This window comes from Bos javanicus, chromosome 12, assembly GCF_032452875.1.
Source record: "Bos javanicus breed banteng chromosome 12, ARS-OSU_banteng_1.0, whole genome shotgun sequence".
Lineage (NCBI taxonomy): Eukaryota > Metazoa > Chordata > Mammalia > Artiodactyla > Bovidae > Bos > Bos javanicus.
The window spans coordinates 12,060,361-12,074,644 of record NC_083879.1 but is presented as its reverse complement, the minus strand read 5'-3'; the positions used below and the strand labels follow the sequence as shown (position 1 = coordinate 12,074,644).

Below are 14,284 nucleotides of genomic sequence, written 5' to 3'. Positions count from 1 at the left end.
TGACTTACAATGTTGTATTAATCACTGTTGTACAGAAAAAGTGACTCCGTTATACGTATTATGTACGTTCTTTTTCATACTCTTTTTTATTCCGGTTTGTCACAGGCTGTTGAATACAGTTTTCTGGGCTGTGCAGTAGGACTTGCTGTTTACCCATTCTATACATACCAGCTTGCATTTGCTGATCCTGAACTCCCAGTTCACCCCTTCCCCACCTTCCCCACCCCTCCTCCCTTTCCCTCCTCCCCGCTCCAGTCTATCCTCTATGTATGTGATTCTGTTTCTATTTTTATAGATAGGTTTGTTTGTGTCATATTTTAGATTCCCCATATAAATGATATCATATGGTATTTGTCTTTCTCTTTCTGACTTCACTCCACTTAGTGTGGTACTCTCTGGTTGCATACATGTTGCTGCAAATGGCATTATTTTATTCTTTTTTATGGCTGAGTAGCATTTGATTGTATATATGTGCCACATCTTCTTGATCTGATTCTTAAAGAGAAAGCAGAGGCAAAAGTGTTTCCTGAGAAGATGAATAAGCAAATTTATCCACAGGTTAAGCATGATACCTATAATCAGAGACTTTATAAAAACATAATTTTAATATTGTTTGATAAGTAGCCATAATTTCTGGTTGCTTGATCATATATCCCAATTTATTCTTTCTTTCCTTAATCCTCTCATAAAATAGGTCCCAGATATGCCTCCGGAAGCTTTGGACAAATTGTTGTCATTTACACACAAACTCAGAGAGACACAAGATCCAACAGTAAGTCTGGGTTTTCTCCATGGAATTTTCTCTTGTTGACAGGCTGCTGCTTTATGTTCTTAGAGTTCAGTGCTTTAAAATCTATTTTTTAAGCTGATATTTTTATCCCTTCTGCTATGCTTTCTCCTATGTGTATGTTACTGTTTCAGTGATTTTAACATTTCTTCCAGCTTCTCCTGGCTGGTGTCACAGAAAACAAGTTTTAGCTCTAGAGGAGTACCTGGGTGTTCCTGGAGCTTTGGCTCTACTCCGCTCTCTCCTCTGCTGAGCAATCTCATGTATTCTTACGGCTTCAAGTATCACCTCTGTGTGGATGCCAACAACTTTATCTCTAGCTTCTAACTTCTCTTTCCTTGTTGATTCTCTGTTTCTGATTCTGTTTATGTTTGGGATGGTATAGGGGAGAAAACTTTTCCCTTCTTTCTCTTTAAGTTCTTTCGGTGGCCTAAGAATTAAATTGACATGAGACTGTTTAACAAGAGCAAAACAACAGATTTAATTTTGTAGATGCAGGAGCCCCATAAAAATCTGAGACTTAAAGAAGTGACCAAAGCAGGCAGTGTTTATACCTTTTAAACAAAGAAACAATAAAATTGTGAAGAATTGACAATACAAAGACATTTGGGCTTGGAGTGGTAATTTTGTGAAAAAGAAACAAGGTTTGTTAATATAACCCTCTCAGCCCTAAATTCCCTGTTTCTGGTGCTAAGGATGCCTTCTAGCCTCCTGGTACAGGGAGGGTATTTTTTCATGGGCGGTTCCTGCTTTCAGGGAGACAAAGGAGGGTCAAAGTATCTTTTTTGTACCAACTATCTCCCATCCTGGTGCCTGGCACATAGTAGAAAAGTTAACAAATGTTTGATGAATACATGAATAAATTAATTAATTATTAATTAATATGTTGTCCCTAGAGTTTTCTCTCCCAGAGAACATTACATTTTCATAAAAAATAATTCTTTAAGAGGAAAAAAAGAATTTATTTTTAAATAATTTTTTATCTTAAACCTCTAATATTTCTAAGCTGAATTGCTATTTTAATCATGTTAATCCAAAAAACCCTTGAGGTATGCTCTTCAGTATGCTCATATCCTTACCTAAAACTGCAGTTAGAAGTTTGATATGATAAATGTTAAGTGTATTAGGGTTTTTAAATTAGATTCTCAATTTTTCGTTGGCAATAATGTGAGAGCAGAAACAGCCAAACCCTTTATTCAACACTTAAGTGGCTCAACCTAAAGCTTCTTTCTGATTTAATACTGGATATTATTGTAAAGCATTTTGGTATTATTAACTGACTCAGTATTTTTCAAACTCATGAGAAGTCCTTCTTGATCACTGGAATGAAATACGAAGCCCAAATTCAGTATCATGTTTGGAATTAGACTAGAATATTTTAACCTGGAAAGTTACCATGTGGTTTAATGGGACTCTTGTCATAGAATCCTCTGGTTGGAGTCATTTGTCAAACATTTTCCATGATTAAAATCGGAGTTTTTCACAGTCTCAAGTATTGAGTGGGAATTGCTAGGTCATATTTAACTTCTGACACTTTCAGTCATACTAGCTAAAACAATCTTATCCTTAATTCTTCCTACTGTTTCATATCCATCCGTTGCCAAGTCCTTTGAAACATTTGTTTAATCCCTTCTCTGCTTTCTTATTGGGCTTCCCAGGTGGCTCAGTGGGAAAGAATCCTCCTGCCAATGCAGGAGACATGGATTCCATCCCTGGGTCGGTCAGATCCCCTGGAGGAGGAAATGGCAACCCACTCCAGTATTCTTGCCTGGAAAATCCCATGAACAGAGTAGCCTCATGGGCTACAGTCTATGGGGTCACCAAAAAAGTCGGACACGACTTAGCGGCTGAACAACAACTTCCTTCTTCTTGCAAGTAACCTTACTGTAGGACTTTATCTCTTCATAGTAAGTAATTGAAGTGCCTTTCTGATTCCTGCCTCAGTTCTTTGTCCTTCAACTACTTTGCCTACTACTGCCAGGTTAGTCTTTCTAAAACCATGTTACTGCTTTGCACATAGCACAGTCCTGTTGCCTTTAGAAGAAATACCAACTCCTTAAGCGTAATTCATGGATCTTTGATATTTGGGAGTAAACTTTCCAGCAGGACCCTCTAGTAAAGCTGGGTTGCTTTCCTTACATTCTGCATGTATTTCTGTTCTTGTTGCTTTCCTCCCTTTGTTCATAGCATTTCTCCTACCCACTTGAACATTTTTAAGCCCCTATAGCAGTTGTCAAGTGCTCCACTTATTTTTGCATTAAATTATATGCTATTTTGAATTGCACGTTATGCTTTTTTATATTTAAATATTGTCTCTGTGTCTAGAATGCAAATTTGTTGAACAAGTCTGAACCAAATGTTTTGCTTATGAAGTCCCTGAAACTTAGAATGTGTTTTTTAATAGAAAAAAGGGTATGTCATAAAAAGTGGTCATGCTCCTAACCTAGTCCCCAAAGGAGTGTTTAATCCAAGTTGTAGCTGAAATATAAAGCTAATAACAGCAGACCTGCATCTCATGGAGCTGTGAAATACACGAGGAAGGAGCAATAAATTCTTTTTTTGCTTCCTTGGGAGGTGCAGAGATGACCTTAAGCAAAGTGTTAAAAGGAACAAATGTGTAGTGTAGTTTTAGCATCCTCCCACCATCCGTTCTGGATCCTTGGTTAATTTGATAGAGTCCCCTTTCCCTTTCCTCAGGGGCTCAGGGCCACTTAACTGCCCTGGTCAGACTCAGTGACATTTCACCCTGGCCTCTTCTGCCCCTCTCCCATCCCAGAGGACCAGTTTCTTTAAAAGTTCTCCTCTTGATTTAAAACTACTATCTTCTAATGCTGCTGATCTATGTTAGGAACGAGGCCAGTAACAATTTGATGCATTAGATTTCTACTAACGTGTAGATTCCGTTCCCTATTAGATTTTTTTTTTCATTTTGAGGAGGCTGACTTTGAATAATAATTGCTGCTGTTTGTTGAACACCCATAAGTGTCTGACCTCTGCTAAGTGCTTTAGAATAATTTTCTAATTTAATCCTCATACTCATAACACTTAAAAGTGAGGGCTTTCTTATTGTCATTTTAAAGATGAGGAAATTGGGGCCTGAAGAGATTAAGTAACTTGCCAAAAATCACATAGCTAATAAATGGAAGACTGATTTGTCTGACTCCAAAGCTTATAAAAAGCTTATAAACATTGTATTATGCAATGCATTATGCTGTCTGCTAAGATAATTTCAAATTCAAGTCCACAAATGTTTATTGGTACTTAATGATGTCCTGAGCTCTTTACTAGCAGCTCTCTTAATGGGATTTGGGGAAGAATAAGAATATAAAGTAAAATTATTCTAACAGTGTAAGAGAGGGTTTCCCAACTGTAAGCTGCCACCCAGGTGATAACTGGTTGACACCTCTGTGATCAGCAGCCTAAACTGTCCACAACTCCTTTTCTCTATTTCAGAAGCCAGATAATTACTTAAAGCTCAGAGCATTTTCTGGCTATCTTAACAGTTTCGCTTTGTATAATCAGGGTGGGAGTGGAAATGAATGTGTGTGTGTTCATTCACTTAGTCCTGTCTGACTCTTTGTGACCTCATGAACTGTAGCCAGCCAGGTTCCTCTGCTGTGGGACTTTTCAGGCAAGAAAACTGGAGTAGGTTGTAATTTCCTCCTCCAGGGGATCTTTCAGACCTAGAGATCAATCCCCCTTCTACTGTGTCTCCTGCTTTACAGGCAGATACCTTACCCACTGAGCCATTGGGGAAGCCTCAGTTAGTTGTACATAAGGGCTATCCTTAACCAGGTTCAATCTGTACAATGTAACATCTTTCCTCTATCTAACCTCCTTCCCCGCCTTAGAAAAAAAGAAAAAACAAAAAACACATGTATACACAGCACTTTAATTGAATTTAATTAATAAATACTTTTCATGGATTTTTTTTTTAAAAGCTGTCTTTAAGGATGTTTTAAGTGTAAATTGGTTTTTGTTTGTTTGTAATTCATTAACAGTAAGTACATAGTTAAGTTTGGCCTTGTCATTCAGGAATAATGAATTCTGCTGTGATACCCATCCAAAGGCACTTTCCGCAAGTTGAAACAGAACTCTTCACCAGCCTGTTTTTGTCTTTTGGTAGGCGCAGTCACTGGCGGCGTCCCTTTCTACCAGACAGCTGTTGAGGATTTCTCGTCGGCTGTCACAGTACCCTAATGAGAACCTTCACAATGCTGTCACCAAAGCCTGTCTTTCCAGGTAACCATATTCTCCTTTCTCACTGAATCCAACTTTCTGGGTCTTTGCTAAAATAATACACAGAAGTTTGATAGTCTGTGCTCAGGTCTGGAAAAAGTTATCAGTCTGAACATGTAGCTTTTTCAGCCTTGTATGCAGTGTTCCCCTTATTATCTTCAGTTCAGTTCAGTTCAGTTGCTCAGTCGTGTCCGACTCTTTGCGACCCCATGAATTGCAGCACACCAGGCCTCCCTGTCCATCACCAACTCCCGGAGTTCACTCAGACTCAACGTCCATCGAGTCAGTGATGCCATCCAGCCGTCTCATCCTCTGTTGTCCTCTTCTCCTCCTGCCCCTAATCCCTCCCAGCATCAGGGTATTTTCCAGTGAGTCAACTCTTCACATGAGGTGGCCAAAGTACTGGAGTTTCAGCTTCAGCATCAGTCCTTCCAGTGAATACCCAGGAGTGATTTCCTTTAGAATGTACTGGTTGGATCTCCTTGCAGTCCAAGGGACTCTCAAGAGTCTTCTCCAACACCACAGTTGAAAAGCATCAATTCTTCGGTGCTCAGCTTTCTTAACAGTCCAACTCTCACATCCATACATGACCACTGGAAAAACCATAGCGTTGACTGGATGGACCTTTACTTAGGCATAATAAGAAAGAGATTTTTATACGTGATAAAGCTAAGTACTCAAATTGGACAGCAGTGAATAAGGAAAAGTAGGTTTGGCATTTGAATGCTGATTCATTGTCTAATGAGAGAGAGGTCTTAAGCATTACACATGGCACTTCCTAAACTTGCACTGGAGCTTTCCATGCAGGGTGGTATGACATGTCCTGTTGCCCAAGTATGAAAAAACTAGCATCTTTTCAGTCTACTATTTTTTCTACTACTACTGTTTTTTATACTTGTTTGGAAATTATTTTAAACACTGACATAGAATTTCCTTACAGAATCATGTTTAAAAGAGTAGTTAGAAAAGATTAATAACACCATCCAATCAACCTGAAGATTTCTTTTAGACTCTTTTCACGTGATCTTTTAATTATTTTTCTGGTGATTTTAACTGTTGTCCATTCATTCCTTTTACATTAGAGGAATTAAAAGAGAAACTGTATTCAGCTTAGGAAAATCTGTTAACTGCCTTCTATACATTTTCAGCTTAGTGGACAATTTTCTTGTAGTCAAAGTAACTTCCTTGTGTTGCAACTTCAGTTTGTTCTGTGGTGAAATGAGGCTAAAGTGAGGCTTGTTTCCAGTGCTTTGGAGTAATTCTTTGAATAACTAATAATCATGAGAAATAATAAAGTTGATTCTCTTAAGTAGACAATTCAACTTCTAAATGAAAATTAGAAAAAAAATGCTTCAATTGCCTATTTTTTAGGGTCATGAGCTGAAGAAAATACATACAGAAAGATAGATTTATTATCTAGCCAGTGTTTTCTTAGTCAGAACTAAGTTATACTTAATAGAAGTAAATAGTTAATGCTAAGTAACACAAAGAGTTTCAAAGCCTAAGGGAAAGTAATACTTTGGAATGAATGAAATAATCATATACAAAGCATTTTAGAGGCCATTCTAGTGAGTAGACAGTGAAAACATACCAGTTCACTTTGAGTCTAGTATAATCATGATACCTAAACCAGACAAGAATAATATGTGAAAGGAAAATTATAAATCACATTCATGGAATGTGTACAGAAATCCTAAATGAAATGTTAACAAACCAAGTGTAGATATATATTATATATAATTTATCCATATAAATAAATTATGAACAACCTGGAGTTACCTCAAGAATGTGAAGAAATTTCAATATTCTTTTTTTAAATTTACCATATTAGCATGAGTGAGTAAGAGTAAAGTCACTCAGTCAAGTCTGACTCTTTGCAACCCCATGGACTGTAGCCTGCCAGCCTCTCCGTCCATGGGATTTTCAGGCAAGAATACTGGAGTCAGTTGCCATTTCCTTCTCCAGGAGATATTCCCGACTCAGAGATCGAACCCGGGTCTCCTGTGCTGCAGGCAGACTCTTTACTGTCTGAGCCACAAGGGAAAGCCTATGAACACATTACATATTAACATATTACTGAGAAAAATTTTCATTTTAATAAATCATTAAAAAGGATTTGATAGAACTCAGCAGCCAAACTTGAAAACAAACCAAAGCAGAAGTAAACAAACAATATGCTTAGCTAACCATGAGTCAAAGAGGAGTTCTTAATCTGGTAAAGGGTAGGCCCTAAAATTTTATAGCAAACATTCTTAGGATATATTGCTTTATGGAGTTAGGAACTAAACGAGAATGTTGTCTCTTGTACTTTTAGACTGGCTAAAAGTTATATGATTAGCTACATAAAAAAATTCAAGAGAAGCTTCATGTAAACTACATTTTAGAACAGTTGGAATATAGTGATATTACTTATACACCCAAGTCAGTGATATTCCTATCCATATATTCCAGTAAAAATCAATAAAGAAGTCGAATTTTTAAAAAAATAATACCATTCAAAATAATAATAGAAAGCTTTGCAAACCTAAGAATAAATTTAATGAGTGGCATATAATGCTTTAATGGAAAAAAGTATGAATCTCTATTAAAAGTTGTAAAAGATTGCTGTGGGAAATGGGATACTATACTGTGTTCAGAAAACAGAAGATTTAAGTATTCTCAAGCTGTTTTTTTACAGATCAAGACGGATCATCCTTCTGTCTGTCTAAGTGTCAGAAGATATTTTGGAATCATAGAAAGCTTTGACTTATCAATCCATCCTTCCCACCCCACCAGGTTTTTACCAAGCCTTGCAAGATCAGCATTAGAAAAAAATCTGGCAGATGCTGCAATAGAAATAACCACTGATAATAGTCCAGAGTCTGAACTGGAGGATTACAAATGTAAGTATTTGAATCATTTCTCTTTTAAGTGAATTATTAAACATTTGTATTATTTATTACGTGTGTGTGTATATGAAAATTGCTCAGTTGTGTCCAACTCTTTACATCCCCATGGACTGTAGCCTGCCAGGCTCCATGGAATCTCCATGGAATTCTCCAGGCAAGAATACTGGAGAGGGTTGCTGTTGCCTTCTCTAGGTTATCTTCCCAATCCAGGAATCGAACTGAGGTATCCTGCATTGCAGGTGGATTCTTTACCATCTGAGCTACATATTATTATATTAATAATAATGTAATAAATTACTATTATTTCAGTTAAAAATGTTTTTGTTCTCCACCCATTTTGTTTCACATATTGTGTTGAAGAATCTTTTATTTAAAAAAATGTTTCCTTTATTTCAGTGCATACCAGATGTAGGTTCTCCCCCAAGAGGTCACAATTGACATGAATATTAAAAGCTCAGAGAATTCCTACTGTAAATAAACATGTAACTTTGTTTTACCTTTTATTTCAAGGGTATTTCACCATAGGACCTAGCGTTCTGTTCTCTTTGCACATTTACATTTTGAGGACCACCAGTGTGCTACAGGACACGTTTGGGAAACTGTCTAGGTTGATGTAGACTGAAATAATACTCTGAGTATCACTTCATGCCTTGTTACTCCTTTCATTTCTACCTGGTTGTCTTTTGTGCTACTTTTATTTTGGATAGCCATAAGTATAATTGAGTTTGGGAGAGGTTTAGATCTTTCTGTAAAAGTACCCTGTTCTTCATTTAGAGCACAAAGACAGGTTCTCTGTTTTTTAAGGGTCGTTAACTGTCTTATAAAAATATCCAATGTGTGATCACTCTCTTAAAGGGACTTATTGTGACTTTCTTTGCAGTAGATGTTTTTAATAGTTGATATACTGGAACGAGAACTTTATATTAAGGAGATAAGGTGATTTTTTTTACAGTAAAACTATAAACTCAACATACTGATGGATCTGGCTACAGAAACGCAGAGACAACTCAGAGACAGAATAACTCTGGGACTTGGAGATTCATAACAGCACTTGATTGAATCCGTCAACATATCCAAAAAAAAAAGAAAAAAGATTGCATCATTCAAATGATAGATTGTTTAATCTCAGTAATAAGCCAGTGCTGGCAGTTCCCATCTAAGCCTTGTGTAGGAAGGAGATAAGGAAACTAAGAGACTTTTGACTTATCTGGTCCCATTCATCTTTAATATCTTCTTTCTTATAGAGAATTCCTGTAATTTATCCTCCTGTTCAGAGGATGAGGTTCACCAAACAGCTTTCTGATAAGGATTTAGCTTTCCATGCAAGTCTCCTTCTGATTAAAATGCTGATATATAAACCATATATCATGTAGTCTATATGAAATTTTCCATTTTCATTGCAATGTAATATATTGCAGTTCTGGCTTTATATATCAATTTATGTATAGATAAAAATATATGTCTTTAACATTCTCCTGGGAGTCGGGTGTGCTCTCTATTGTAAGGATAAAATCAGATTTTGAGCCTACCAGACTGAGGACCTTGACAAAATTACCAAGTTAATGCCATCCCATGAGATTTCTTAGAAGCCTGCTAGCCACCTTTCTACCAGGGAAGTACTATCATCACCATTCTCTGAGTGCCTTTCCCTTTTCTAGCTTGGAATTTTAGCAATAAACATTAGCTGAGTTATTTAAATTTTCTTAAAGTCCTAAATCTACTGAATAGGTATCTTTCATAAACTAAGCCATGCTACTGCTACTCTAAGTCACTTCAGTCGTGTCCAACTCTGTGCAACCCCATAGATGGTTGCAGCCCACCAGGCTCCCCCATCCCTGAGATTCTCCAGGCAAGAACACTGGAGTGGGTTGCCATTTCCTTCTCCAGTGCATGAAAGTGAAAAGTGAAAGTGAAGTCTCTCAGTCGTATCCGACTCTTAGCAACCCCATGGACTGCAGCCCACCAGGCTCCTCCGCCCATGGGATTCTCCAGGCAAGAAGAGCCGAAGCTGAGGTCTGGCACATGGAAGGTCTTCAATAAATAATAGCTTCTATGATGGTCAGTACGACCACAGCAACTGAAACTGTTACTGTCCATCAGCAACTCCTGGAGTTCACTCAAACTCATGTCCATCGAGTCAGCGATGCCATCCAGCCATCTCATCCTCTGTCGTCCCCTTCTCCTCCTGCCCCCAATCCCTCCCAGCATCAGAGTCTTTTCCAGTGAGTCAACTCTTCGCATGAGGTGGCCAAAGTACTAGAGTTCCAGCTTTAGCATCATTCCCTCCAAAGAAATCCCAGGGCTGATCTCCTTCAGAATGGACTGGTTGGATCTCCTTGCAGTCCAAGGGACTCTCAAGAGTCTTCTCCAACACCACAGTTCAAAAGCATCAATTCTTCGGCGCTCAGCCTTCTTCACAGTCCAACTCTCACATCCATACATGACCACAGGAAAAACCATAGATGGTATCAAATGCTGTTTGAACCTGAAGTAACGTGTCATCTCAGCATACACGTATGTAGTAAATTCACTGCCACAGTCCTTGTCTTTCCCTTTATAGTTTTATATAGGGTCTATTTCAGAGACCTGATGGACTTCCTGGTGGTTCAGACGGTAAAGCGTCTGCCTGCAATGTGGGAGACCTGGGTTTGATCCCCGGGTCAGGAAGATCTCCTGGAGAAAGAAATGGCAACCCACTCCAGTACTCTTGCCAGGAAAATCCCATGGACGGAGGAGCCTGTTAGGCTACTGTCCATGGGGTCGCAAAGGGTCAGACACGACTGAGCAACTTCACTTTCTTTCAGAGACCTGAAAGTAGTAAATAAATAGTAAATTCTTGGTGTGGCAGCTCATGGTTTTCTCTGCTAAATAGAACTTGTGAATGAAAGGAAATGGCAAGGAGCTATTGGAGGGAGAGGCCTACTGTGTTTTGGCAAATGTGTAGCACTCAGTGGTGATTCAACAGGCTGGGAGTGTAATTATTTAAACCTCAAAATTGGTCATGGTACTCCATAGAAGCAGATATTGGTTTCTCTCCTTGTTTTTCAAAGTGCTCTAGCACAAAAATAGCCAATTTTAAAGAGAAGGGAGAAAAGATGGGACAGTTGCCTAAGACATTGTAATTGTCCACCTGCTTGCTCAGGTATATCCACAGGATGAAATTTATTTGGAGATCACACTGCAGAAAGAACATCGTTGTTGTTGTCATTTAGTTGCTAAGTCATGTCTGCCTCTTCGCCACCCCGTGGACTGTAGCCCACCAGGCTTCTGTCCATAGGATCTCCCTGGCAAGAACACTGGAGTGGGTTGCCATTTCCTTCTCCAGGAGGTTTTCCTGACCCAGGGTTCCCATGTCTCCCTGCTTTGCAGATGGATTCTTTACCACTAAGCCACCTGGGAAGCCCAGAAATAACAGCATCCTATACTAAATTCTGTTTTTAGCTCTACCCATACTAGCTGGGTGATTCTAAGCAAATTATTTAATTCATGTTCTTCTTAGCTTCCTCATAATTCTTGTCTCCTTGTTAAGAGATTTACATGAAATCATGTGAGAAAACAATGAGCCGAAGCTGAGGTCTGGCACATGGAAGGTCTTCAATAAATAATAGCTTCTATGATGGTCAGTACGACCACAGCAACTGAAACTGTTACGTTGTTATCATGGACCTTCAAATGTGACGTGCAGTGAGCATGTCTCTCCTTACCGTAGAGAACACATGTGAGATGTGTCCCCTGACTGGAAGAAATTTATAACTTAGTTTCATGGCTTTAGGGAGCTCATTTTCTATTCTAGACCAACTATTTAAAGCAAATAGGAAACAATACAGTATAATCACCATAGAACGACTGTAACGCCTGTGGCGCTTCTTTGGAGGCACAGATCTGGGCCTTTCCTAAAACTAGTGGTTTGAAAGTTCTGGGGTCAGTTCATCTGTATTTTTGACTAGAGCTCTAGGGGATTCTTCTATGGGTTCTAAAAAAAAAAAAAAAAGATTATGTTCATGGTACTTTGGAATTTTCAAATGTATGTATTTTAGAGTCTCTGACCAAACAGCTCATAAAGGTACCTTGCCTGAGTTCTGGGTTTTTCCATTCTCAATCTTATCTATATGTTGCTTGCGCCATATGTTGTTTTAAATAAAATTTTTGATATTTTGAAACATCTTCATCCTTTTTTGTAGAGCTTTTAAGATTTTTTTGCAAAGCTATAATGTTTTATTACTACCTTCAAGCTTATTTCTTTTAGATGTTAGATTAAAATTCCTTGATGAGCCTACAAAATGTTAAAGATGCTATATTGTATCCTGTTCAGGCTGGACTTGGCTTCTCTGAGGACAGGCCTATAAGTAATTCTCTGTCCTATGTGAAATGTTTAGGTGAAGTCTCTTCTGGATCTCTGAGGATTGGCACGGTTAGTGCACCAATCTATAATGCCCACGAGAAAATGAAAGTGCCTGATGTTTTGTTCTATGACAACATCCAGGTAAGATCAGGATTTTGCAATCATGGGTAATTAAATCACCTCGTACACTGTGGTAATTAACTCCAGTTCAAGTATAACTGATGTCTATGTTTGTAATCTGCTAAATCGCAAACAGTCGGACGCAACTGAGTGACTGTACTGAACTGAATTGAACTGAAGTTTCATTCAGATGTTGCCGAATGAGGTGTTGAAACATCTTTTATTAGTGCATTGTAAAGTTATGAATTCTTTCCAAAGTTACTTGGGAATGGAAAGAGTTGCTGCAAGGATTAAAGTAATAAATTTTATATGCACACATAACTATACTTTAAGTAAAATGAATATATTATTAAATTAAAAACAGAAACCACTCGTATTCATTCTCCTGCATTTTTGTTAGTTAAATCATTTCAAGTAATTGAAAGGATGTGTCCTGTGTATTCTTTTCCTCACGTTTCTTTCCTTTTTCTGAAAATGCCTAGTATTTTTCTATTCTTTACTTTTTAAAATCATTTTTCAGTGGACCAGAGTAGACAAATTTCCACTTGTATATGGTGCTTCCACTAAGACACAGAAATAAGTGTGTGCCCAGAAAGCTGTATTATAGATGTTCACTTTAATAAGAAATTTTTCCAGAGAAAATTATTCATAATATAAAAGGATTTTTTCTTTTCCAGATTTTCTGTCATGTGGTCATATATTTATTTTATAATATAAAACATACTTAAATATTTCTCTAATATTTGGCCACCAATTTGCATATATATTATAATCCCACATTTACAGATTATGTTTGAAGTACTTCTTGCCATTTTCTCTATATTAAGGAATTAGAGAATTAAAGTAAATTATTTTTATCTGCCATTCCCCAATTCTGATTATTGTCCTAATTTATATCCCTACATTATATTAACAATAAAAGGTATCTAGGCAAATTCTTCTTTCTCCATAAAAGTCTTGATTAAATATTTTTGAAGTCTGTCCAAATTATAATTACCCATGACATAGTGAAAGGCATAGCCTGGATTTTCTTTTTCTTTTTTTTTCATTCTATGGGCCATTAACTAACATCAGTTTTATTTTTCTTCCAAAGAATTAATGCTCTTACACAAGCAGGGAACAAAAGAACAGAAAATAAGGTTACTTATAAGGCACAAAGGAATAAACAATCTTGTCTGTCAAAGACCAAAACATGCTTGTAAGGAAAATATTTTCAAGCATTTGTGCTACCACACTCTGTTCATGTAGTAGAAAGGAATGAATTAAAAAGAATCAGGAAACTTTGTCATAAGTGACAATTTGAAAAACTCCATGGCAGCAAAGATTGAAAAGACTTCCCAGCGTGTAGGAATGGAGGAAATTCGGTAGCAGGGAGGGCCATTGTGCCCTTGGACACGGCGTCTGTTGCCATGGTGTTCGTGACCCAGACGTGGAGGACCGCAGTGCTGCTGTGAACTTTACGCAGTGGCCCCGAGGGATTTCTGTAGCCTGTCTCCAAACGTACCCTCTCTTCACAAAGCATTATGAATGAACCATTAATGAAAAGTGCTAGCTGTGCCAGTTCTCGGAACGGTGACTTGATTAAATTGAGTTTTGTTGTGTGTGTTACTATTGTCCTTTCTGCCGCACTTCACCTATGAAGCAGTGTCTTCCGTGCCTCTTGAATATTCAGGTGCTTCTATACCATCTTGTTCTGTGCCTGTGGTCTCCTTGCCACTCTGTGTTGTAATTGATTTTTAAAACACGTTTTCCACACTACTAAGATAAAACCTTGTGTTGTTGTTTTAATTTTGTATCTCTAGCACATAGCATAGTGCCTGGCACATAGTGACTATTGAGTAAATATGTGTTGAGTGAATTAATAAAAGAAGGAAAAAGATTTTGAATGTTCTTAATTAGGAGTATATT

The 14,284-nt window shown here is 37.7% G+C and overlaps 1 protein-coding gene across 8 annotated transcripts in view; it reads left to right on the top strand.

Moving 5' to 3' along the window:
- Positions 1-14,284, top strand: part of VWA8 (von Willebrand factor A domain containing 8) — a 401,675-nt gene that overhangs the window by 120,073 nt on the left and 267,318 nt on the right. For all 8 annotated transcript variants that reach the window (XR_009739842.1, XM_061434477.1, XM_061434479.1 and 5 more), the window contains exons 16-19: positions 695-772; positions 4,914-5,029; positions 7,802-7,908; positions 12,291-12,397. Coding sequence is in view for 7 of the 8 variants with exons in the window: in XM_061434477.1 (XP_061290461.1) it covers positions 695-772; positions 4,914-5,029; positions 7,802-7,908; positions 12,291-12,397 (408 nt within the window). In the remaining variant the exon portion in view is untranslated. The remainder of the gene's footprint in view (positions 1-694; positions 773-4,913; positions 5,030-7,801; positions 7,909-12,290; positions 12,398-14,284) is intronic.